General features: G+C 39.3%; 2 protein-coding genes across 8 annotated transcripts in view; one reads left to right on the top strand and one right to left on the bottom strand.

Annotated features, from left to right (window-relative positions):
- The window catches only part of LOC308394161 (uncharacterized protein), a 133,252-nt gene that overhangs the window by 96,821 nt on the left and 13,294 nt on the right, over positions 1-23,137 (top strand). Inside the window, exons 1-7 of one of the 7 annotated variants that reach the window (XR_013971127.1) lie at positions 7,272-8,765; positions 9,797-9,858; positions 11,571-11,732; positions 15,792-16,092; positions 16,966-17,064; positions 17,341-17,439; positions 18,757-19,454. Coding sequence is in view for 4 of the 7 variants with exons in the window: in XM_080878342.1 (XP_080734468.1) it covers positions 8,750-8,765; positions 19,468-19,770; positions 21,122-21,217; positions 22,639-22,745 (522 nt within the window). In the remaining 3 variants the exon portion in view is untranslated. The other 6 variants (XR_013971126.1, XM_080878342.1, XM_080878339.1 and 3 more) reach the window with 6 other exon arrangements.
- Positions 2,506-9,706, bottom strand: LOC308394157 (uncharacterized protein). Its single transcript, XM_080878334.1, has 4 exons — positions 9,237-9,706; positions 4,264-4,458; positions 4,099-4,175; positions 2,506-3,848 (listed from the first exon to the last, which is right to left on the bottom strand). Exons 1-4 carry the CDS (start codon positions 9,264-9,266, stop codon positions 2,873-2,875), a joined length of 1,278 nt encoding a protein of 425 aa, XP_080734460.1. The 5' UTR covers positions 9,267-9,706; the 3' UTR covers positions 2,506-2,872.

Raw genomic sequence — 23,137 nt, 5'->3', positions numbered from 1 at the left:
TGTCTCCCATTACAATGACCTCACTGTGTTAACTTTCCACATGCATGTAAACTAGTGACAGGACTGCTCTTACTATGGTAAAGTGAGAAAGTGATATTACTGTAACTAATGTGATATAATTATATATATGTGATTAATATATGAGAAAAGAAATCTGCCACCACAATATCATTTAGAGAAAGAAAAGGAGAAGCTAGCTTGAATACAAGAATATACAAATATACGTAAAAACAGCACAGAAATGATAAGTGACAAAAAGGCTGACGTCCTAGAATAACATGTACTTCCTTGTGGTGCATGCTGGGTTTTTTTTCCTGCTGCCTAACAGTGTAAACCAGAGACAAACCAGAGAAACTGTTACAGCCCTGTTGAATCTGCTGTGTGAGGCTGTGTCCTGCTGCTCTTTCTAACTCACTCAGATAACAATTCTCCACTCAGCAATCAGCACTGAGGGCAAAGCTGGTGAGTTCTTTGAAATATCCTGCTGATTTATCTATTTATTTATTTTTATTTAATGAACGTTATCCCTGGGGCGCAGGGTGGCTGTGGCTACAATGTAGCTTGCCATCACCAGTGTGTGAATGTGTGTGTGAATGGGTGGATGACTGGATGTGTAAAGCGCTTTGGGGTCCTTAGGGACTAGTAAAGCGCTATATATAAATACAGGCCATTTACCATTTGTTTTCTGATTCTTGTCTGTAGTTCAGTTTTTCATCAATGAAAAGCAAATAAAATGTATAGTTGTAGAAAGAAAACAATAGCGGCACTAACACACATGATAAAACATGAATCAAAAATGTCAAATAATTTGATTTATTTACTGTATATCCATTTTGAAAAAATAGAAAAGTCTTGGAATGTGTATATATTTTTTTCTCTCTATTTTAAATAACCCCAAACTCATTTTTATGTGATTCTTGTTTTCAGTGAGCTTAATAACAAAGCTGATATGTTTGAAGTTTTTAAAACACATTTTAAAGGTGTCAAAATTGTTGGTCATGAGCAGAAATGTTGCTGAAACAGTTCAGAGCTGTTTCTACATTGAAATATGTGAATTTATCCTTGAGGTGAACAGGTCAGGATATTTCCTAAAGCTGGAAAAAAAAGAAACAGCCTGAAACACTAACTGGTAAGACAACAGGAAGTAGTTATTTAAAGGTAATGCACAGTGAATGTTTCATCTCAGATACTTCAATGGGTGATTCCATCATGCTACTTCACTATGCATGGCACTGCAAAGAAATCTGTGTTTCAAGTGGAACAGTTCCCTTATTTTGCTGATCTTCTTGCTTTCCTTTCTCATTAAAGTTTTACGTCTCTTTCCTGTCACGATCTGCAATAACAGATCACATGGGAGTTGTGGTGTGCGGACCCAAAAGCAGAAGAAAAAAAAGGTGGAACTGAACTTTAAGGAAATGCGAGCGTTTATTGTGGCTAAAAACAAAAACATAAGCCAAATGAAGGAAATAACCAGGGGGGAAACTAACATAAAACTCGAACCAGGAAAACTAAGTACATGAAAGCTGGAATGCCTGGAACAGAGAGCAGGGAATGGAACACGCAGACTAAGACATACTTGACTCTGTCATAATTGTCTTTTCTTCTGTAAATGCTGATTGTATGATGCATTACAGGAAGTCTGGGTCTGAGTGGGAAGCTATAGCTTTACAGCACAACCACGCCTTGTGGAAAAGTTGAGACTCTTAACTGAGAATGCATTAATCTAACATTTAGATCAGATATCGACCAAATCCTGACTAGAATATCTGAATTTAATATTGGTAACCAGGGGCGATTTTAGCCCATTTTTGAATGAATCAAAGCACCCCCAAAGATTTCTTACTTTTTTGACTTTTTTTTGACAATATTTGCTGTTTGTGTGACACACTACTAAAAATATAAAAAGCAAAAAAAAAAAAAAAAAACTGTACTTGTTTGAGACATAACATTTTAACAACGGTTAAAACAATGGTTAGCTTCAGCTCGCCTCTCCCCTACTCTGGCTCTAGCACCGTTGCTGCCAGAGCGATGGTGGCTGAGACGCAGCAGAGCGGAGGTGTAAGTGCCTGGCTTAAAACAGGACATATTAGCTGCATTTAACCTTCAGTTACTCTTTATATAGTTGGTAGGAGTCAGACCATGTTTCTTTTTAGCTGAAAAACATTACACCCACCCAGGTAACCTGCTGTGTTAAAAACTTGTTTTCTGACAATGTTTGCTACCCTACAATCCGTCCTGTTCTGTAGTAAATTCAGCAACATTTCATTGTCCTGTTGCTCCCATTGAAATTTATACAGCCTATTTAAAATCTAAAACGTAGCCTACTGTTGTTACCACTGCCCTGTTAGAAATGGATACTAACTAGCTAACTGACTGAATGCCAATAGACTACTTGCACTAGGGCATGTGACGTATTTCCGTTTCCAAATAGTACCGCTATTGCTATTAATGTTAATAATACTGTTTAATTATACTACTATTATTACTATTCAGATTCAACAAAACTATTTATCAAAATTATAAAGTAAATCACTAAATCGTTTTAAAACCATAAGTGACATTGAACTTTTGTAACATCAAAAATACCATTTGTCATTTTCTACAGTTCAGTTATTGTCTAAATGTATATCAGTATGCTAGGCATGGAGTTTTAAATACTTACCATGTAAATAAGTTCTGCACAAATTCAACGTTTTAATGTGTTTTTAAAAATTAAATTGATGCCATTGCTTAAATAACAGTTTATTGATGTCACATAAAAGTAACATGTAACAACAAAAGAATTCATGAAATATATTGAAAATAAAACATCAGTTATTTTGTTCCAGCCAGCCTGAAGGATCTGTTTTTCTTTTTGCTATGTTTTCACTGTTCATTTTTTCAAACACAGGTATCTTGGCATATATATGTAAAAAAAGAAATAGTCTGCCTTTTCTCTGATTGCATTGTGCACATCTATATCCATGTATATTCTTTGCACTAGGTAGTCCTCTTGTGCCCACACAACAAAGTCACACCACTGCATCCCACTGATGAGCAGTTGTCCTTGCACTTGCCAGTAATATGCGTGGCTCTTTTTTAGTTTAGGGGTACCACATTCCATCTGCACATATTTGCAGTCAATAAAGTTTTGTACATTGGGACATTTGAATTCGACGAAGCCAAACTGGGGGTATTCATTGGGGTCAAAAACAACACCATCAGGAGATGCAGCAAGCCAGGGGGCAATGGGGTGAATGACCAGACCACAGGGTGAGTAGTTAACATTCATTAGCCTACTATACTCTGCTGCTATTGCAGGCTCCATCTCAGTTCCTCTCCTCATGTCTGCTGTCTGCCTTGTTCCCTTCAATATACGCTCTGCTAGTGACTCGGCCGAGCTCTGGCCTCTGACGTGACACACCTCCCGAAACCTAGAGGCAGTCACTCTGGGCCTGCGGAGCTGATGCCACTCAGACGAAGAGCTTTGCTCACGTGTAGCTTCCTCTATTTTGTGAGCCATTTCCAGAGTTACAGACAAGCTTTTCAGATGCAGAAGCTCTTCTTCTGAGCACACAAACACACAATCTGATGGCAAGATGTCATACCCCTCCAGAGGCAAGTGCGGTGTTGGTGGTGCATCGCGGTGTAGTGTGATGTACCGGGTTGTCAAAACCGGCTGCTGATATGACAGAACACTGCCCTCCTGCACCAGCCCAAAGCCACTTTCCACAAGGGGCTTGTCAGGTCTCATGTTCATTGTGGTCACAAGTGGCCTGTCCTCAATATTAAATTTTGCATATGCCTCCGTTATTCTGAACAAGCAGGGATCTGGTAACGGACCCACCATGCCTCTGTAGAAGCCACTCCTAAAGAAAACATCAATGACAATAATGTAAGGAAGAAGGTTATTATACTGAACAACAACTAAACTAAAAACTAAAAGGTGTAAAACAGTGGTGCATAAGTTAGAGACTGGGATGTACATGACTGAGTTAGCCGTCTTCAGAAAGTGTAATGTTGTATGTAAATTAATACCTATTCTGACACATGTATGTATGAAAAAAATAGCAACATACATTTGTAACACGTGAAACCAAATTTTACAAATGTAATTACCGTACTCCAGTCTGGGCCATCCTATTTGGTACTGGCTTAGTGAAGATCATGGAGTTGATGGGTCCTGGCTTCACACCCTAACAGAAGACACATTTACTATGGATGGTGTTGCTGTTCATATGTAAACATGGACTAATTCAAAAACTTTAACCTCATTTAAATTACCACTGTCCGTGGCTTGTGCCATTGCTGTTCAGATTCCGTGCAGCTATGCACAGGGGGGACAACCGGCACTCTGAGTTGTGAGTAGTGTGCTGTTTGGAAGAGCAGTGCCACTGTGTGATTGCACATAACAGCGCCTGCCACACACGAGCACTGGCTATGTGTCAGTATCACCGGCGATGAATCCAGAAGCTTAATCTAAGAAGAAAGAACGAAAATTAAAAATGTAACATCTTCATGGAAGAGCTGAACAGGAACATAGTTCAGTGTTATGGTTACGTACCCTCCTGAATGCTTAGTGTTTCCTTCTCTCCCTATTAAAACAACTTAACCATGCTTGATAACTGTAATAACTTAGATTGTGTATATTTGCAGTATTAACTTGTTGTCAAATGTTTCTGATCACCCAAACACACGTTGATTTAACTATCTGACTAGTCAAATTAGGAGTGATAAAGCAGGGAGACAAGGAAAACATTCAAGTTGATGGGCCTTTAGGAATGAACTTAACTAATGCTTAAATGAACTGAACCCCACAGAACGGGGATTAACAACTTTACACAGCTTCCTGCCTACACTTAGTCCGTGTGGTGCCTCACTCTTCCTCATCGACCTGTAGCACAGGGCTCTCACACCGACCTCCCCTGACAACCTGTCTTTATTGGACACTGAATAAAGATACAAGTACCATTAGCATTATTTCTGTATTACTCATTTCAGCATGTCTTAAACATATATATTTTACACTTAGCAAGAGTAGCATTAGGTAGTTAACTACCTCCATAGTTAGCCAACTATAGGGTTGCCAACCGTCCCTTAAAATACGGAATCGTCCCGTATTTCGAAACAAAAGTACACGTCCCGTATTGAGCTAATAAGGGACGCACTTTGTCCTGTAATACAGTGAGAATCAAAAGTAGTCTATAACTTTTAATGGAATTAACACTTTGTTTGAAAACATAATTCCCAGCCCCTCTCCTGCTTTGTGACCAATGAGCTGACAGCACACTTATGACAATTCGAGTATGACAATTCAGATTACCGCTCATCTCATTGGTCGAGGAAAGGTCGCTTACGGAGAAAATACCGGAAGACAACAGATGACCACAACAAGAAGCATGGCCAACAGGGAAACAAACGCCGACACGGCGGTGCAAGTCTCGGACGACAGTACACCTAAAGCTGGGCAAACACTGTGCGATTTTTTCAGTCACGTTATTCAGCTCCTGCTCAAACTGCACGATTGACTCGCAGGGGTTAGAAGTTGGTAGGTCACGATGCAGGGTCTCACACTATACCGCCCGATGCTCTGATGCGACCTGAGTGCTCACACTGTGCCTCCATAACACGAAGGTTATAACAGAAAATCTGTCGCGCTCTCTCTCTCTGTCTTTCACTCACACAGACACGCACACCACCACCATCAACTTTGCTAAATTGCTAATGAAAAACATGATCAGGCAGCTGTGATTGAGCAGCAGTGTAGATCCAACTATTTTCACGGTTGTTGTGGTCGTGATAATTTTGTGATGCCACATCGAAAAGGCTCGGATGAGCTTTCCAAAGTTCTACAAGTTGTGCCTCCATCGCTTGTGTCCAGATCACACGCTGCACAGCCGTGCTGCTCCATCTTTTACACCAACGTTTACGTGTTTGCGCGCGAGCAGTGTGAGCGGCTGTGGTGAGACCCTCACGAGCGATTGATGATCGGGAGCTGGTCGTGAGGTGTTAATCACTTCTCGTTACCCCACATATACTACACGATGCACGATGAAGGCCAAAATCGGTCAAAAATCGGCTCAAAATGGGCCTAAAACCGCACAGTGTGAGCCCAGCATTAGAGCAGCAATGTTTGTTCCCCTCAGAGAAAGGGAAGAATGGGAAAAGGAAAACACCTGGCTGGAAAAAGTTAATATGGGCATGTGCAGTGAATATCAGCGCTATGTGGCCAGAAGTGTGATAATATAATTTATTTTGTGTAATAAACAACTGCAAGGATAGATGATTACAACAAATAGATGACTAATACATAAAAGTAATACATAGATGAATAATGATGATGAGTTAAGATGCGTAATCATGGGAACAAGCGGGTTTACAAACAGGAGCAGCTGATTAGCATTAGAAAAGCTGAAATAATATTTCAACTGAAGCCGATTGTACTAAATGCACTAAATGTGCACTGTTACAAGAATGTTTTTCTTTCTATTGTTTTCTATTATTTTAAGTTAAGCAGGACAGAGTTCTTTTAAAGAAAGATTTACTTATATTCTCAAAAGTTAAGCATGACAGGCTTCTGTTTAAGAAAGAGACCTGTTTTACTGTGTTAATGTTGTCATTTTGAGCTAAAAATAAATGGCTAAATGATCATTTGTTTCACATGTGTTCATATCACAAAGAATACACATCTACTTAAATCAAATTCAAGTCAAAGGGTTAAAAAAAAATAATTTCACACACAAAAAAAGAGCTAGAAAATTCACCACACTGGGAAGGGTGAAGACAACTGGGTCGCCCGGTGTTCCAGATCTACTGGCGTTTAGATCAACTGGCATTGGTCGAACAGATGTGTGGCAGTCTTGCGTTTCAGGAGCTCCTACCGACAAACCAGCAAAAAAAAAAACGCCAAATGTGTCACCTGTGACACTTGTGAGGTTGTCTCAAACACACTCCGTCAGTCTTGATGCTGTTGAACAACAAAATGTTTAAAAATGTGGCGAGTTTACCTGGTGATATCCTCATGCGCGACGCGATCGCGAAAACAGCAAACAAGTAACACCACGCCGTTGTTGTTCACAGGACAGCAAGAGTAAACGATCGGGAGACTCTTGTCGTCGTTATCGTTCCCCTCGCACGGTTTATTTCTCCGAATTCAGCGTTTTTGCTTCACAACTACAGCGTGCAGTTTACTTTGTGCACTAACATGGAGTCGAGTCAACCAGCGCCACCTCTGGCCAAGTGCCACAGCCTACAGCCAGATCAACTGGTGACACACATCTGCACCACGTTTGAATTCGTGTCATGCACATTTGTACCTTTCAATTGTGTCTGTTTGTGCGTCATGCAAATAAACCTTTGAAATGAATGAAATGATATCATGTATTTATTATCAGCCTACATTTGTACAAAATGCCAAATGACATACACATAAGAATCACCATCCTGATATCAATACTTTTGCCCATACGAAAAATGTCGTGAACACACTAATATTTCACCAGTGTTGTAACATCACATGTCGTTAGCGTAGTCTGTCTGTGTCTGCCCTCTGCAAACAAACATGTTAGAGTTGGTTGTGATATACAGTCTGCATAAGTGTGGTCAATCTAATAAACATTTATAAGGAGATGGCAGTTACTGTGAATGTACAGCAGTTACACAGTGATTAGTAATAAACAGTCAGACAATGACTCTGACAATCTCATTCAATCTTGCAGATTGCACCTTCTGTGGAAAGTGGTACCACACAGTGTGTGTGGACTTCCCCTGTGCAGAAGGCGACTACAAATGTTGTGGGTGCTAAATAAACAGAAACAAATGATCCCTGTTGTCTGTGCTTACTGATTGTTTTTAGTGTTGACAATCCACATTGCTGGCATTGCATCTTTCAACATGTTTGTGGGTAGATTTGGATGTACCAGGGGTAAGTGCAGCCACTCAGCCTCTACTCAATGTGATCATAGCAGCAGGTGCAGATGTGTCACAAGTTAATCTAGTAGTGGGCTATGGTCATGTGTTAGTGGTGGGAACAGTCATATCCACTCACTCTCACTGGCTGTTTATTACTAATCACTGTGTAACTGCTGTGAATTCACAGTAACTGCCGTCTCCTTACAAATCTTCATTAGATTAACCACACTTATACAGACTGTATATAACTCCAGCCATGTTGATGAATTGTCTATATTGGCTGGAAATATTCATTTTCAGGGAAAAGACACAGACAGACGATGCTTACAGGATGTGATGTGACAACACTAATGAAATATTGATGTGTCATATTTGTCCAAGGCGTATTTCATTGTTATGGAAAAAGAGAATATCAAAATCATGATGACCAATTGGAGTGGTGATTTCTATGACTTTGTGTATATAATTTGGAATTTTGTACAAATGTAGGCCAATAAGGAATATATGATATCATTTCATTCATTTCAAAGGTTTATTTGCATGACGCACAAACAGACACAATTGAAAGGTACAAATGTGCATGACACGAATTCAAACGTGGTGCAGATGTGTCACAGGTTGATCTGGCTGTAGGCTGTGGCACTTGGCCAGAGGTGGCGCTGGTTGACTCGACTCCATGTTAGTGCACAAAGTAAACAGCACGCTGTAGTTGTGAAGCAAAAACGCTGAATTCGGAGAAATAAACCGTGCGAGGGGAACGATAACGACGACAAGAGTCTCCCGATCGTTTACTCTTGCTGTCCTGTGAACAACAACGGCGTGGTGTTACTTGTTTGCTGTTTTCGCGATCGCGTCGCGCATGAGGATATCACCAGGTAAACTCGCCACATTTTTAAGCATTTTGTTGTTCAACAGCATCAAGACTGACGGAGTGTGTTTGAGACAACCTCACAAGTGTCACAGATGACACATTTGGCGTTTTTTTGCTGGTTTGTCGGTAGCAGCTCCTGAAACGCAAGACTGCCACACATCTGTTCGACCAACGCCAGTTGATCTAAACGCCAGTAGATCTGGAACACCGGCCCTGGCCACGAGGTGTCCCTTATTTATTTTTCAGGGAGTTGGCAACCCTAGCCAACTACCTAACGCTAATATAACAGTGTCTAACAACAAAAGTGACATTAGTTAAGAAAACCTCAACTATAGTTTAGGACGACATAAAACACCGTTTAAGAAAACATGTAATGTAGAGAACTGACATCAAATGAAGGACATAGCGGAGTAACGTAGTGTTTGCATTTGACGTTAGCTAGCGTTTCTTTGTCGGTTAATTTACGTTTTCTTACCTTCGTAGTTGTGTATATAAGATGCAGCATATAACTTAAATCCTTTATCTAATTTGCTGGCGGGGGTAGTCGTCACTCTGCAAATCCGATGAACATCGGTGATGTTCAATTTTGGGAGCTCTTGTAGGCATCGAGTGTAGAACGTCGCCATGGTTTAACCGCACCGGAAGCACTGGAGCAGGACTACATAGAACGCGGAAGTGTTAGTGCAAGTAGTCCATTAACCTTATAACTCCTGTTGTGTGTGTGTGTGTGTGTGTGTGTGTGTGTGTACAGCGAGACAGCCATGTTTATAAGGGATATAAGGAAGTTTTTTCAAAAAAAGGAGCCACATTCAGGTAAAAGTGTAAAATCAAATGATCCGTGAATCAAGAATAATGTTGGATCAGTGTTTCAATATTTATATCTTTTATTAGATGTTTATGCGGTTTGGTTATTTGCCTTTTGGTTGAAAGTACACTGAGAGAGGACTATCATTAGTGATCTTAGTAGTATTTTTTTTTCATATTAATGTAATTTTTCATCTAATTGAATACAATCTATTTGTGTATGATTGTCAGTCCAAAGAGGGAGAGAGGAAAGAGGGAACGTGAGGAGAAAGTACAATGTCAGGAAGATCCAGGTAAGAAAACAGACAGGGAACAGTGACAGGCAGAACAGAAACTGTTAAACTGACAAAGAGAAAAAACTGATTTCACACAATCTGGAAGTTGTGTTCTCCCTATATTAAAGCTGCTATACAGAATCTGCAAAACAAACTGGGTTGAAGCATTTTTGACCCTCTTTAACAACATTCCAACAAAACATTATCATTGATTGCGGAGATTAAAATTAATAATATATTTTTATGTGGTTCAGCCACAACTCTACTGAAACCTCAGCCAGTAATAGGTCGGCCAACTTTTGTACCGTCCAGTTGTCTGTATGACTGCCGCAGTACGTACATCACATTTGCACACTATCAGAAAGTGCCAAACAGCCCTGGTGGAGTGAGGAGCTGTAAAGAGGAGCAGATGCTCTGTTTATATTCTACAAATGTTTTAAGCTTGTTTCAAAGATTCTGTACTGCAGCTTTAAATGTTTTCCAAAAGCACACATACACTTATCAGTGTTTCTCAAACTTTTTACAGTGTGTACCACCTGATAAAAATGTCAAGCTCTCCTAAGTACCACTATGAAAGCATGAAAGTCATAAATCTTACAACACAAAATTATTATTATTAAATTAGCAAAATTATTATCTGCAGTAAAGATTTTTTCATACATTTTATATATTCTACTACAGGCAAAGTTGCCTCCATTTTTATAGTTTTTTTAAATTAATATTTTGTAAACATTTAAGGATGCAGGGACTGACAGAGACAGGGAAGAAGTCTCATCGTGACGTGCAAAGTTTGCCTGGCTGGGCAGCTCTCTGGGTGCTCAGCACCCCCAAAGCTCTAATCCTAGAATCACCCCTGCTGGTAACAAAACAAATTTAAGACCAGTCCATTCAGTTAAATCACTTTCAGGCATTTATTGGACAGATGGTAAGATAATGTGTTCTGGCTCTTAATTTTGTTTAATTTTTACTGTGTGCAGAGAGAGGTGCACTCAGTGACATCTGTCTGTCAAATTTGCTTTGTTTTGTTTGTGTGCACAGTACTGAGAAAATAGTCACAGTACTATGTTCCTGTAATTAACACAGATGAGTAAACCCCTTCATGTGCCTGCAAAACTCTCTCCGTCAGTTCAATTTATTAAAGAAGCCAAATGAGAGGCTAATGTGTACTTATTTTAAAAATGAGAGATCTTATTTATGTAATCACACACTGAAACATAAACCTGCCTCACCACTGCTGCTTTCAATAGATCACATTCCTGAAGAAACAGGAATATTGGAAAAATTAGCAGCTATCTTTAAAAAATAGATAGGACCCGTTTTAGTCAGTAACCAGGTTTTGTAAGATAAAATTAAGCCATATCTTGGTCAGTTATTAAAGCATGTACTAAGAGGCTTTGAAGAGTGAAACGTAACTGTTGAAGAATCCACATTTAACTGTTTCTTTTGTCTTTGATTCAGTTGAGGATACTTCAATAAAAATTCTTTCTTTGTAATTTTGTTTGCTGACATTTTTTTTTACTGGCCTCTGATTGATGTAGACAGGTGTCATTACTGGTGAATTATTTTCTTTTACTAAATCTATGTTTATCTTTAGCCAGCAGTTTCAGAATTTATTTAATGTCAGCTGCTCTGGTCCCTGGAAGACAATGGACAATAGCTGATGTATTGTCTTGCTTTCCATTTTCTCAAAATTGAGTCGCCAATAACCAGAGTTTGTTTCTTCCTCGTAGATGTTTCACCAACTGGGAAAAAGCTCTTTGAAACGTGAACAGACTGGTAGTGTGCCAGCACAGAGGCTTCTATTTAGGACTACACTGCACCCATATCCTCATCCAGCCAGCCTGAGTTCCTGGATGCTCAGGACATTCTACTCTGAACTAATGTTAACTAAGGTACCTTTGCTTACAGAGACTAATGGATATTGACCACATACAGGACTTTCGAGGGTGGGGAACTAGGTCTCTAATTCACTTAGTCTTTCCTCCACAGCTACAAACAGCCCACATTTATTACAAGTATCTTAATTGTTAAAGGAGGCCTTGGCGTAAAATGCTTGTAAATTCAGTAGAAATCTAGTAATAGAAGTCATAAAGTCCATGCTTGTGGTAGTATTAATAGCAGTAGTAGCAGGATCGTGAGTAGTTCTAGGTAGTCCGAAGACGTGCAATTAGTGGGGTTAGGTTAATTGGTGCCATAGCCGTGAATGTAAATGCAAACGACTGTCTGTCTCTCTGGCTACGTCCACACTAATGCATTTTTGTTTGAAAACGCATCGTTTTCTCCTTGGCCTCCCGTCCACACTGAGACGGCGTTTTCGCTCAAGGAAAATGCAGCGTTTTGAAAACGCTCTACAAAACGCAATGATTTGAAAACGGTGTTTTCGCGTCACAGTATGGACCGTGAAAACGAAGACTTTCTAAAACAATGACGCATGTTAGTTATATGATGCAGTCACATGATCAATTAAACTAAGATAGCGGAGGGCATTATACAGCAGTTGTTTTGTTTGCTCTCAATTTTGACAGCCCTATTAAAGATTAATATCAGTCTGTACATGCTCCAGATAGCTTTTCTTCGATTTCTTTAACTCTCTCTCTCTTTCAACTCTGCGAAAATGACTGTAAACGCTAGTGTGGACGCGGAGCATTTCAGACAAAAACGCCGTTATAAATTTATCCGGGCTAGTGTGGACATAGCCTCTGTGTTAGCCCTGCTTGCCCCATCCCTAAGCCTATGGTAGGATTTACGGCAGCACTATGTGACCGAACTGGATATAAAAATAATGATGTTTTTGCTTGTTTCCATTGTTTATGCCATGACTTGTTTCCTGAAAAAAAAAAGTGTATTATGTAAAACTAAAGTCAGCAAAGGGAAGTGATTTAATGTGGTCATCATGTACAGCTTACAAGGAAAACACGACTACTCAGAAAGAGCTGTTTTTTTCATTATTTGTCATGATCAATATGGAGCAACTGTTGTTCTCAATAATTAGAATAGTAGAAGTCCCATTAATAGAACAAATAGAGGGGTAGACTAATTATAGATGTAGTAAACTTTCTAAAAGTGCTGATTCTTGTTTGTGTTTGTGGAAAGACTTTTACTTTCTTGCAAGAATTCTATGGAATAACTGTAAAAAATAACACAGTAAAAGGTCAGTAATTTCATGTGGTAATCGTACACAATGTTCCACACATACTCCAAATGATGTCACTAAAATTTTGTTGTCATCATTTCCTGATCAAAGTACCTGGATTTAACTTGTCTCCTCAGGTCCTCTTTTAAAGGCCAATTCATATATAAAATGATCCCTTCAAGGCCCATCACTCTGGATCTGCTGGTGTTTACAGTGCAGCTGAACACAAAGTCATTAATATTCCAGATACTGATGATCATTACACATGTGTACAAATAAGTCGATTATGTACTACAGAAGGGGCAACATGGTGGGTAGCACCGAGCGGTTAGGTCCTGGGTTTGAATCCACCATCTGGCCGTGGCCTTTCTGTGTGGAGTTTGCATGTCCTCTGCAGGTCCTCCGGCTTCCTCCCATAGTCAAAAGATGTGCTTTGTGTGGTTTGATTAATTGGTTATGAATTGAATGGTTGTCTATCTCTCTGTGTTAGCCTGCGACAGACTGGCGACCTTTCCAGGGTGTACCCTGACTAGCAGACCTAGAAGTACAAGATAGAGTTGGGTCTGTAGTGTCAGTACTACCAAATGGTGTAGTACGTGTTTTGGCAGTGTTATAGTAGTAGAAAATGTGCCACCTCATTGAAGTTATTATCTACTTTGATTTGTTTTACTTAATATGTGTATGAATGTGTTTCTGCAGTAACAGCTTGGAGACAAGAGGTGAAGCCACTTGATCAGCTGGGACATGATGAGCTGACTGATTGTGTGAAACAGGAAGTGTAGAGCAATAATTTGTCAATCACATCAGAGCTGAGCTGCTTTCAGACGACTCCGTCTTGTTGTGGATGCTGAAGCTGATCATGGTTCTCCTGTGGATGATCCTGTTGGTGGTTCTGCTCTGTGCAGAGGCCGAGAACGTGATTCTAACTCTAACCTGCTCTTATGGCAGTTCAGGTAAACACTGGTACAGTCAGTTCAGATGATGCATCAGGTGCAATGTGTCACTTACAGTTTCTATGTACTGCTTTTTGATTTTGAAGCCAACGTTTAATTCTGAGAAACACAGAGTGATTGGATTGACTGAAGGACATTTTTTATGCTGTGCACATGTTCTGCCTCATCTCATATAAGCACCCAGCTTCTTTTACAAAAAAAAAGAAAGCTTCTAAGTTGCAATGTGTAAAAATAAAGCAGCAAATAAAGTACTTTATTTTCAGGTGGTAACAATGATCAGTAGGACCTCACTTAAATAATTTTACTGAAGCTTAAATGATGACAGAGCTGTAGGAATGAACTCTAATCTATAAAAGCACCATTATGCACTAACACACATGTGGAAGAAGACGTTCTTATCAACTCAGAGCCTCCAAGTCCAGCAGCAAACGTGCTGAGATTGAACTTTCTTCCCTTTCATTGTTTTAGTGTTTCAGTATGTTGGAGCTCCCTGCTGCAGGTCCACCTGAGTCAGAGTGTCATGGAGACATTCATGATCTGATCAGCCTATGAATGACTGGCTGTTTAAACCAATCAGGAGAGTGCTGCGTCTGAAGGCTGAGACCTTAAAACAGTTAACTTTCTTGCATTTGTATTAAGCTGTGTGGGTGATAATTGATTTTTAAGCAAAAGAGTTAAGTCCCTATTTTAAAATATATTTCAATCAGTGCTCCCACTCAGCTGATGGTTTTCAGTTGGAAAACCATCATTGTTGGCTGCAGCTGAGTGTGAGGTGACTGGCATGGTGATTGTGTCATGATTCTCAAGTGGAAACGTGCAGAGTACCCACTTCTAACTGGGTAAAAGATGTTGTTTCAAGTGAAGTTTTAGGGAAATCGGAGCAGAAACTTATCAGACAGACTGGTGCAGCATGTGAAGTGGGGGGGACTCTGCGCCACTCTGTGGTGCTGAAGAGAGAGCTGTGCTTACCATTGGAAAGAAAATGGGCCCTAGACCTGGAAGTTGCAGCTGGACTGGACATCTCTCTTAAGGGGAGCTAGCTTAACTACCACTCAGTAAATGTGTTGTTTCTCTCGTTTTGTGGTTGTGTCCTGTTGACAAATGCTGGGACAAAGCTGAGGAAGACAGCATTTTTTTTATCATGTAGGATGAGTTTGTTATTGGTTTACGGCTGTTGGTTTACCTGCTCAGGTTCAGGTTGCGTGTGCGTGTCCATAGTTCAGCTGACCTTCGCCCTGCTAGGCTAAGTAAACAGTCTTCCAGCCAACCCAGGTGGCCTTGCATGGAATGGGAAGGAACAGACTAAACACAGTCGTTATCAGGGTGTTTTGTTCAGCTCTGGCCTTGCAGCTGGCGCCAGAGGGGTATCCGCATAAGTGATGGTATTTTTTACTTTATTGCGAACAGCTCATATGAATTTCAAAGCAGTTCTACAGTCCAACACTGGTCTCTCAATCTCCCGTTGGAGAGCCGCGAGCTTGCGTTCTGTGATGTTGTCATTTCTTGTGCTCAAGCAGCCAATTTCTGAGAACTCACGGCAGTGTGCCTCCCCGAGATGTCATCCGATGAAGTATGAAGCTGTTAGAACCCACATTAACCCACATGCCACACTACTGCCTGGAAGTGGTAAAGTTTTAGTTCCTGTGCGACATTAAGGGGATTTGTTTTCGGTTTTGGTTTTGTTTGTGTTTTTCAGACGTCACACTGACTGAAGTCACCATGTAAAGTAGGAAGTGTAGAGCACTTCTGTGTCAGAGTCCATCAGAGCTGAGCTGCTTTCAGACGACTCCGTCTTGTTGTGGATGCTGAAGCTGATCATGGTTCTCCTGTGGATGATCCTGTTGGTGCTTCTGCTCTGTGCAGAGGCCGAGAACGTGACCGAGGTCAGAGGAGAGCTGGGGACCAATGTCACTCTAACCTGCTCCAATCAGACATCAGACCCACACTGGTACATGGAGATCCACAGTCAGTTCAGAGCAGGTATCGGCCGCAGTTTTTCCTCAGCAGGCTCTACCTACTGCTCTCCTGGTTTTGAAACCAAGTTCTCAATCACGGGAAACAAACTGATAATTAAAAACTTGACAGCAGAGGACTGCAGGCTTTACTTCTGTGGCATCAAGAGAGATGGCAGCATTCATTTTGTGGAATCTTTCCACCTCGTCTCAAGTAAGTAGCCAAGTTTTTTTTTTTTTTTTTTGGTTTGTTTTTTTTTTTTTTGCTTATTGCTGTAAAACATATGAACATATGACTAACAAATGATTAGTTAGTTCTCAGGCTTTATGACGTATTTGCAGAAAAGCAGGTTTTGAGCAGGCTAACAGGATTTCTCTTTTCTGTTTTGCATGTTTTAACTTGTTATCTATTACCACGTTCTTTACTTTTTGCATTCGCTCTGTTCTCATGTCTGACCTTCATAGTCATTAGTATTAGTAAGTGTGAGAATGAATGCAAATGGAATGAGATCATGTGTTATTTTTTTCACATCCAAACTTCCCACCATTTGTTTTGACTCAAACTCTCCTCTGTGAAGGTCCAGCGTGGTGGGTTTTAACATGTCCTGAGATACTGTAAAAGAAAACTTTGGCAGTGAGAACCTAACAAGTAATAACTCAACTTGTGAGCTTGATATATTTTTCTTTTTCCTTTTTTGGAACTTACACTGGGTACAAAAAAGTTCCTTGCAGCTTCAAGGTTGGATTTCATAAGGCAAACTGCTGCACCTATTCTGATTTCCTTGATTTCTTGAGTGAAAGCGATCCTTTCTTTGGATAAAAAGAATAAAAAGAAATTAATAATTAACACAAAAACCCCAGCAGAGCAATAAGATGGTGTATTGATACAGGTAACTAGATGGGTTTTTTGTTGTTGTTGTTTAAAGAAATAAGAGTTTTTTCTATCATGGCTGTATACTACCTTATATATCTGATATATGAAAAGTATGTTTTTCAATGAAAATTTATAGATGGTGGGCGTGTTTCAAGTTGCTGATTTGTAACTATAACATGTTCTCAGTTGATCTTTTTGCCTCTTTGTTTCCAGATGTCATTGTTCCTCCCAACGACCCACAGAACGACTGCTATAAGAGTCACCTCATCATCATCTGTGTCTCAGAATGACAAAGGCAGCCACTAATAATCAGTGAGTGTGTCACAGTAGATAAATTTAGCACATTTTCTAACTTCAGATCACAGTATCTAATGTTTGAATAGATGTTTCTGGCAGCACATATTAGAAGTGTTGGTCAAACTTCAGTCCGTATTTCTTTTAATCATTTTGCACTTTGACCAATCACTCTTACAAGTGAGGAAGCAGCTTTATACTGTCAGCGACTGCACAGAAATCTGTGTATTATAAGAATATATCTGGATCTGTACATCTGGATAAACAAGAAGTGACTCACAGCTCTGTTGGCAGGTTTTGTCATCATATTGCTGTGCTTGAAGAGGAGAAAATGCTACGACTGATGCTTCAGGTCACATCTGTAATGCTACAGAGCTACTGCGGGCTGTGCAGGTAAGTAAAAACTGTGACTGCTAACAAAACTGATGCTGTGTGTGCTGCATAAACCATGACTACTGACAGTACTGGTACTAGGATCACTCTCTATAATGTTTAAAAAATGTTCGGCTGCTATGATGAACATTAACAGGCATTAAGTCGTAATGACAAAATGGAAATATGCATGTGATGTCTTCTGAAATTAATAGAATCTAAAACAGCTTTGTTCGTTTAAGATTCCTGGTCATTTATGTTTGCTGCTTCAGATCATCCAGGTGTGCGTTATCACAGTCATACAGTTTTCCCAAGACAGGACGTTCCAACAAATTCACCCCAGTCCACCATGCAATAGTATCCTCCTCTGTCACACTGATCTTCTCTGAGGTCTTCTTCTTTTCCTCTTTTACTGCCTGGCAGCTCCATATTTAACATAATTTGTCCAATATATCTACTACCCATCCTCTATGTGCGCCCAAAACATCTCAGCCTTGTCTCTATAACTTTTGATTTACCCCATTATTAATGTTTTCATGTGCATTTGGATGAGCTGCATCAGGGACAAACATAATCAAAGTAATGCGACATCACAGCCTCTCTAGCTTTAGCTCCAAACCGCTCAGCCTGAACTGTCCCTCTGATATACTCATTTCTCAGCCATCATCTCCCAACTGTACATCAGCAGGTCTCACTGTGGTTGGGTTAAAGTCATACAGAAATGGTTACTTCAAATTATTGCTCCTAAAGTTGCTTCTGTGAGCTATTAAATCATGAATTATATTTAGTTTTTCACAAAACTCCTTCCAGCTTCCAGTGGGCTCAGCAAACACTTTTCTGGTGGGTTTATGGCCTCAGGAGCTCCTTTCAGGTCTTACTGAATAAAACATGATGTTCATTTAGGAAGTCATGGTAACATTAGTGCAGAAAGAATGAAAAGCAGGGCATAACTTAGGGCAGGGCTGGTGCCTTACTCAATTGTGAGGTATGGTTTCTTCAGGAACACCAGTGTTTTGGCACGAAAAACATGATGATCAAGTCAAATGAATGAGATGAACCAGGGTCAAAATATTATCTTCAAAGCCAAAGTGAAGCAGCAAAAACCTCATTTTTCCTAATATAGACTTGAGTCTGGCTCTAAAAAAGACAGTTGCCCACAGACCCACATGTTAAAATGCTAAAAAGTTTTGATCTCTATAGCTATTTTACTCCTTCAGTGTTGCTGCTAACGCTGCAAAGACTATCACTGTAGCTATTAAAAGTTACAGTGATAGTAGTAATACTATCTAATAGTACTACTTGTACTACCCTGTACTGATTACTCATTTTCTGTTTCAGGGTAGGCGACCCTCTTTCAGCAAGACATCACGGGATTTGATTCATTCATTTCATTTTTTCATGTGTAGTATCAGTACACAGTATATTTCATGATTTGTTGTAACAGTATTAAAAAGTAATTTGTCTGCTTCCACTTTGTTTCACTGTTTAATAAAAATTACATTTATTACAATGTAATATTTGTTCTTTTAATCCATATTTCTATTTCTAATCTATTTCTTGACCGTGGGAACATTTAAGAAGATCAGAAGACACCGTACAATTTAAAATGAGCCTTTTATGTCATGTAGCAGCCAGTCCAAAAAACAAAACAAAAAAGCTGTTACTTTAAACATGTCACTGTCATCTCTGGTACAATAATTTTGCTGTTAAAGTTGCTGTTGTTCTCATTACTAGCGTCACTACTGCAGTATTGTCATTAAATCATTGAGCTGCAGAAAACAGTTGAATATCTCTAATACTAAACCAAGCTACTGCGTTTAAGCAAGGGTCAGTGTAATTTTACTTCCTGAGCGCTTGTTCGTTTTTGTGGTTTTTAAAAAAATCTGATGTCATATCAAGTGACCATCTGAAAAAGGAAGTGTAGAGCACTTCCCTCTTAGAATCACATCAGAGCTGAGCTGCTTTCAGACGACTCCGTCTTGTTGTGGATGCTGAAGCTGATCATGGTTCTCCTGTGGATGATCCTGTTGGTGCTTCTGCTCTGTGCAGAGGCCGAGCACGTGACCAAGGTCAGAGGAGAGCTGGGGACCGATGTCACTCTAACCTGCTCCAATCAGACATCAGACAGATACTGGTACATGGAGATCCACAGTCAGTTCAGAGCATGTATTGGCCGCAGTTTTTCTTCAGCAGGCTCTACCTACTGCTCTCCTGGTTTTGAATCCAAATTCTCAATCCTGGGAAACAAACTTGTGATTAAAAACTATACAGCAGAGGACTGCAGGCTTTACTTCTGTGGCATCAAGAGAGGTGGCAGCATTCATTTTGTGGAGACTTTCCACCTTTTGTTAGGTAAGTACCCAACTTTCAATTTACTTTATTGCTGCAAAACAAATTAGTTGGTGTTCAGATCGCATGATGTATTTGTAGAAATGCACATTTTGAGCTGTCTAACAGGAGTTTTGACTGTTTCAACATGTTTAGGAAAGTTGTGACCACATTCTTGCAGTAATGTGGGATGTATGTGAATATTTGTTCTTAACCTCTAACAATACCATTGGGCTATGGTGACAGTCTTTTAAGCCCATGTGCATGTGAGCATGGATAGACTCGTGGTATATGGCAATAAACACACATGTAAAATGGAAAATATGGCAAATGTGTTTGTTAACAATAAAATAAAATTGAGGGGCAAAAAGAGTTTTGTCTTCTTCATCAATACAGCAGTTATGCAACAGGAAAAAAAACTGATAATACTCAATAAGTAAAGCATTGTTTTACAATTATGGTGGCGATGAGGCTGAACAAGTGGTCTGTTTGTGGAAACGTCTACTTTTCATAAATCATCTTAATCTGGTCAACAGATATAGAAATTGTCTATAATCTACTGACTTGTGCTTTACTGATTACTTTGAGGTCACCATTGGATCTAGCTGGAGGTGAGGGTTTCAGTAGTATTGTAGTCATATGGTTCCTGATTCAGAATAATTTGACTTTGATGACCATTCTGTTGAAAATTATGAAATCAATACGTTGAGAAATGAGCTCAAGTGCTACATTGTCCCCGCCCCCACAACCATTAGACAGCAGAAACTAAAAATTGGCCCTTCTTTCAAATGCCTCCACTAAAAAAGCATCAGAAGAGCTATTCTGCCGAATACTGCTGTCGTCACAGATGGTGTGAAAGTGTGCTTGACCATTGGTGTCTTGGCTCCATGGTAATACTAAACACAAATAAAAAAAATTAAAAAAAACAGTCCTCTTTAGTCAAATTAGGATGAGTGGCGAGGAACTCGTGTCCCATTTGCTTTGTGTTTGTACTTCATGTGTGAGCATTAGATCAGGGCACCAACACCAGAAGACATCTCGTGCATATCTAAATAAGAACGAGTTGTATACTTACAGTTGGTAGGTAGCTGACGTTCTTGTTCGTGTGTCAATTAAATATTTTCCTTTTCTCTACATTTAAGTTGCCTCAGAAATCAAAGTTAATTTAACTTGTTAGTACCTTAGTTTGGATCACTGGTTGTGATTGGAGATGTGAACCTTCTGCACTGTTTTCAGAATAATTTGTCAACAAAATGCCCCGATTGGAAACTTTAATTATCATAACTGTAACGGTTCTAAAGAAATAAAACAATACTTTTTTTTTCTTTTTTTTCATTGATTATCTCTCCTTTGTTCCTCTTTCATCTTTCTCCAGATGCCTCCAACAGCAACCTGCTGAAGGACTGCATCATGACTCAGTTCATCCTCATGATATCCGTCTCAGTTGCCGCTGTCATCATCCTGATAATGGGTGAGTGTGAGTGGAGATAAGTTTAGGAGATTCTGGTCTGAACTGTAAATACCGACATCCACTACTGGACGAGCCACACTATTCACCGATGAACACGACCCAAATTTATCTATCACAGCGTTCACTGGAGCTTTAAAAGCTGGTAATTTAAAAAAATAATAAAATAAAATGAAAAATGACTCACTGACATCTGTACTAAAGGAACAGTTAGGACACGAATACATGAGCTCAGCTACATGCTCTGTCCTCATATTGTGACCTCTGGTTTGGTAATATTTGCACAGACTTTTTGAGAAGAGCATACTAATAGTGTTAGTCACATTTAACCTGAGGCTTGTCGCCCATGATTAATTAATTTCAGTGCTCTGATGTGTTTTATGTATTTTTAAACATGATTCTATCTTTTCAAACACACTAAAGTTTGTTATTTTAAGTATTTTCTGATTAACTTTGATCAAAAAGTTCTTTTAATATCAGGAAAAAGAGCCTCTACAAGAACACCCACATCCTTCATTGACTGAATCACAATCATAACACAATTTCTGATCTTTCATTAATGTCTGTTGTTAATCGACTGATCTGTTGCCCAGCAACCATTAGTAAATAGTAGAAATAACTGCTAGATAGTTTTTGTACACTATTTTCCTTATTTAGTTCTTTAACATAATATAATATATATATATATTTTTTTCTTTCGAATATATCTCTAATTTAGGTTTTCTTGCTGAACCCTAATCGTCTGTGAATTTCCCCAGTGTGGGATTAGTAAGTTTATGTCTAGGAAAATGATGATGAGTCCATCATTTATAATTTGCGCCAATCCAAATCACTTAAAAAAGTATGTCAACAACATTCACCTTAGTGAACAATGCTGATCAAACGGAGTTCTTGTAGTTTGTATTTTTGACGTGGGTTTTATTTTTTATTTTGAGTTTTTGATTTCAAGTCAGTAAAGCTTCAGTTTGTTTGTTTTCTCTCATTTCAGTTTAGCTTTTCTAAGTTTCAGTTTTACTTTTAGTTCCCTTAAATATTGTGATATAGAGGACATTTATCATGGGATTTTCAGAACTTCAGAATAAACATTACAACCCAACCTCTCTCTGAAAAGCCAGTTAGTCATGTAGACACCCTGAGTCTCAGTGAAAAGATGACACAAACCTCTTCAGAGAGGAAGTGTGGACATAGATGTTCAAATTGACAAATAACCTGTATATTTTTGTTTTATTTTAGTGTTTCAGTAATTTTCTTTTGCTTGAATATCTTATTTGATTTATTTTGTTGTTGTTTTTTTATTTTACTTGACTAAATCATTTTGAGAATAGCAGCAGTATTCAGACCGGATCATATTCTTACATTCATTATGAGACATTCTGTCCTGACTGTGAGTTTGAAGGTGGAGTGACTCAATGATCTGTTGGCAGGTGGGGTTTTGGTACTGCTGTGTTCGAGGAAGAACAAAAGCAGCAAACAGGTGGAAGAGCCTTCAGCTCACATCTACGAGAACGCAGAAACACTGTGGGCTATTCAGGTAAACAAACCTTCCACTGTTACTGACAGAACTGATACTGTGAGTTTTAATTTTGCATTACAAATATTTTTCTAGCAACTCCACAATCCTATATATCTGTATATATAACACAGAAGAGGATATCACATTACAATGCTGTGTCACAATATAAAATAGCATCATACTATAACAATCATAGTGTATGTGAATAGGTTTGTACGCTGTCTGCTTCCCATGGACAGTGTGTGGGTTTGCTACTCTAGTCAATTTAAACTGTATGAAGTCTTCATGGCCTTGAGTTTGCTCCATGTCCACACAGTTAGATGTAGCTGGCACCATTTAACCACACTTCAGACCGATTATGATCAGTTCAAAACACAGATACTAGTGCTGAAAATGTTCATTTTAGGCCT

Source organism: Rhamphochromis sp. 'chilingali' (assembly GCF_963969265.1).
Source record: "Rhamphochromis sp. 'chilingali' genome assembly, chromosome: 3".
NCBI lineage: Eukaryota > Metazoa > Chordata > Actinopteri > Cichliformes > Cichlidae > Rhamphochromis > Rhamphochromis sp. 'chilingali'.
The sequence above is the reverse complement of the archived record's forward strand: the minus strand, read 5'-3'. Positions and strand labels throughout refer to the sequence as shown.

Coding starts and splice junctions, on each gene's coding strand:
- LOC308394157 (XM_080878334.1), bottom strand. CDS start 9,266: ATGCTGCATCTTATATACACAACTACGAAG. Junction 4,459..9,236: donor TTATATACACAACTACGAAG/GTAAGAAAACGT, acceptor CTTTCTTCTTAG/ATTAAGCTTCTGGATTCATC. Junction 4,176..4,263: donor GGCACAAGCCACGGACAGTG/GTAATTTAAATG, acceptor GTCTTCTGTTAG/GGTGTGAAGCCAGGACCCAT.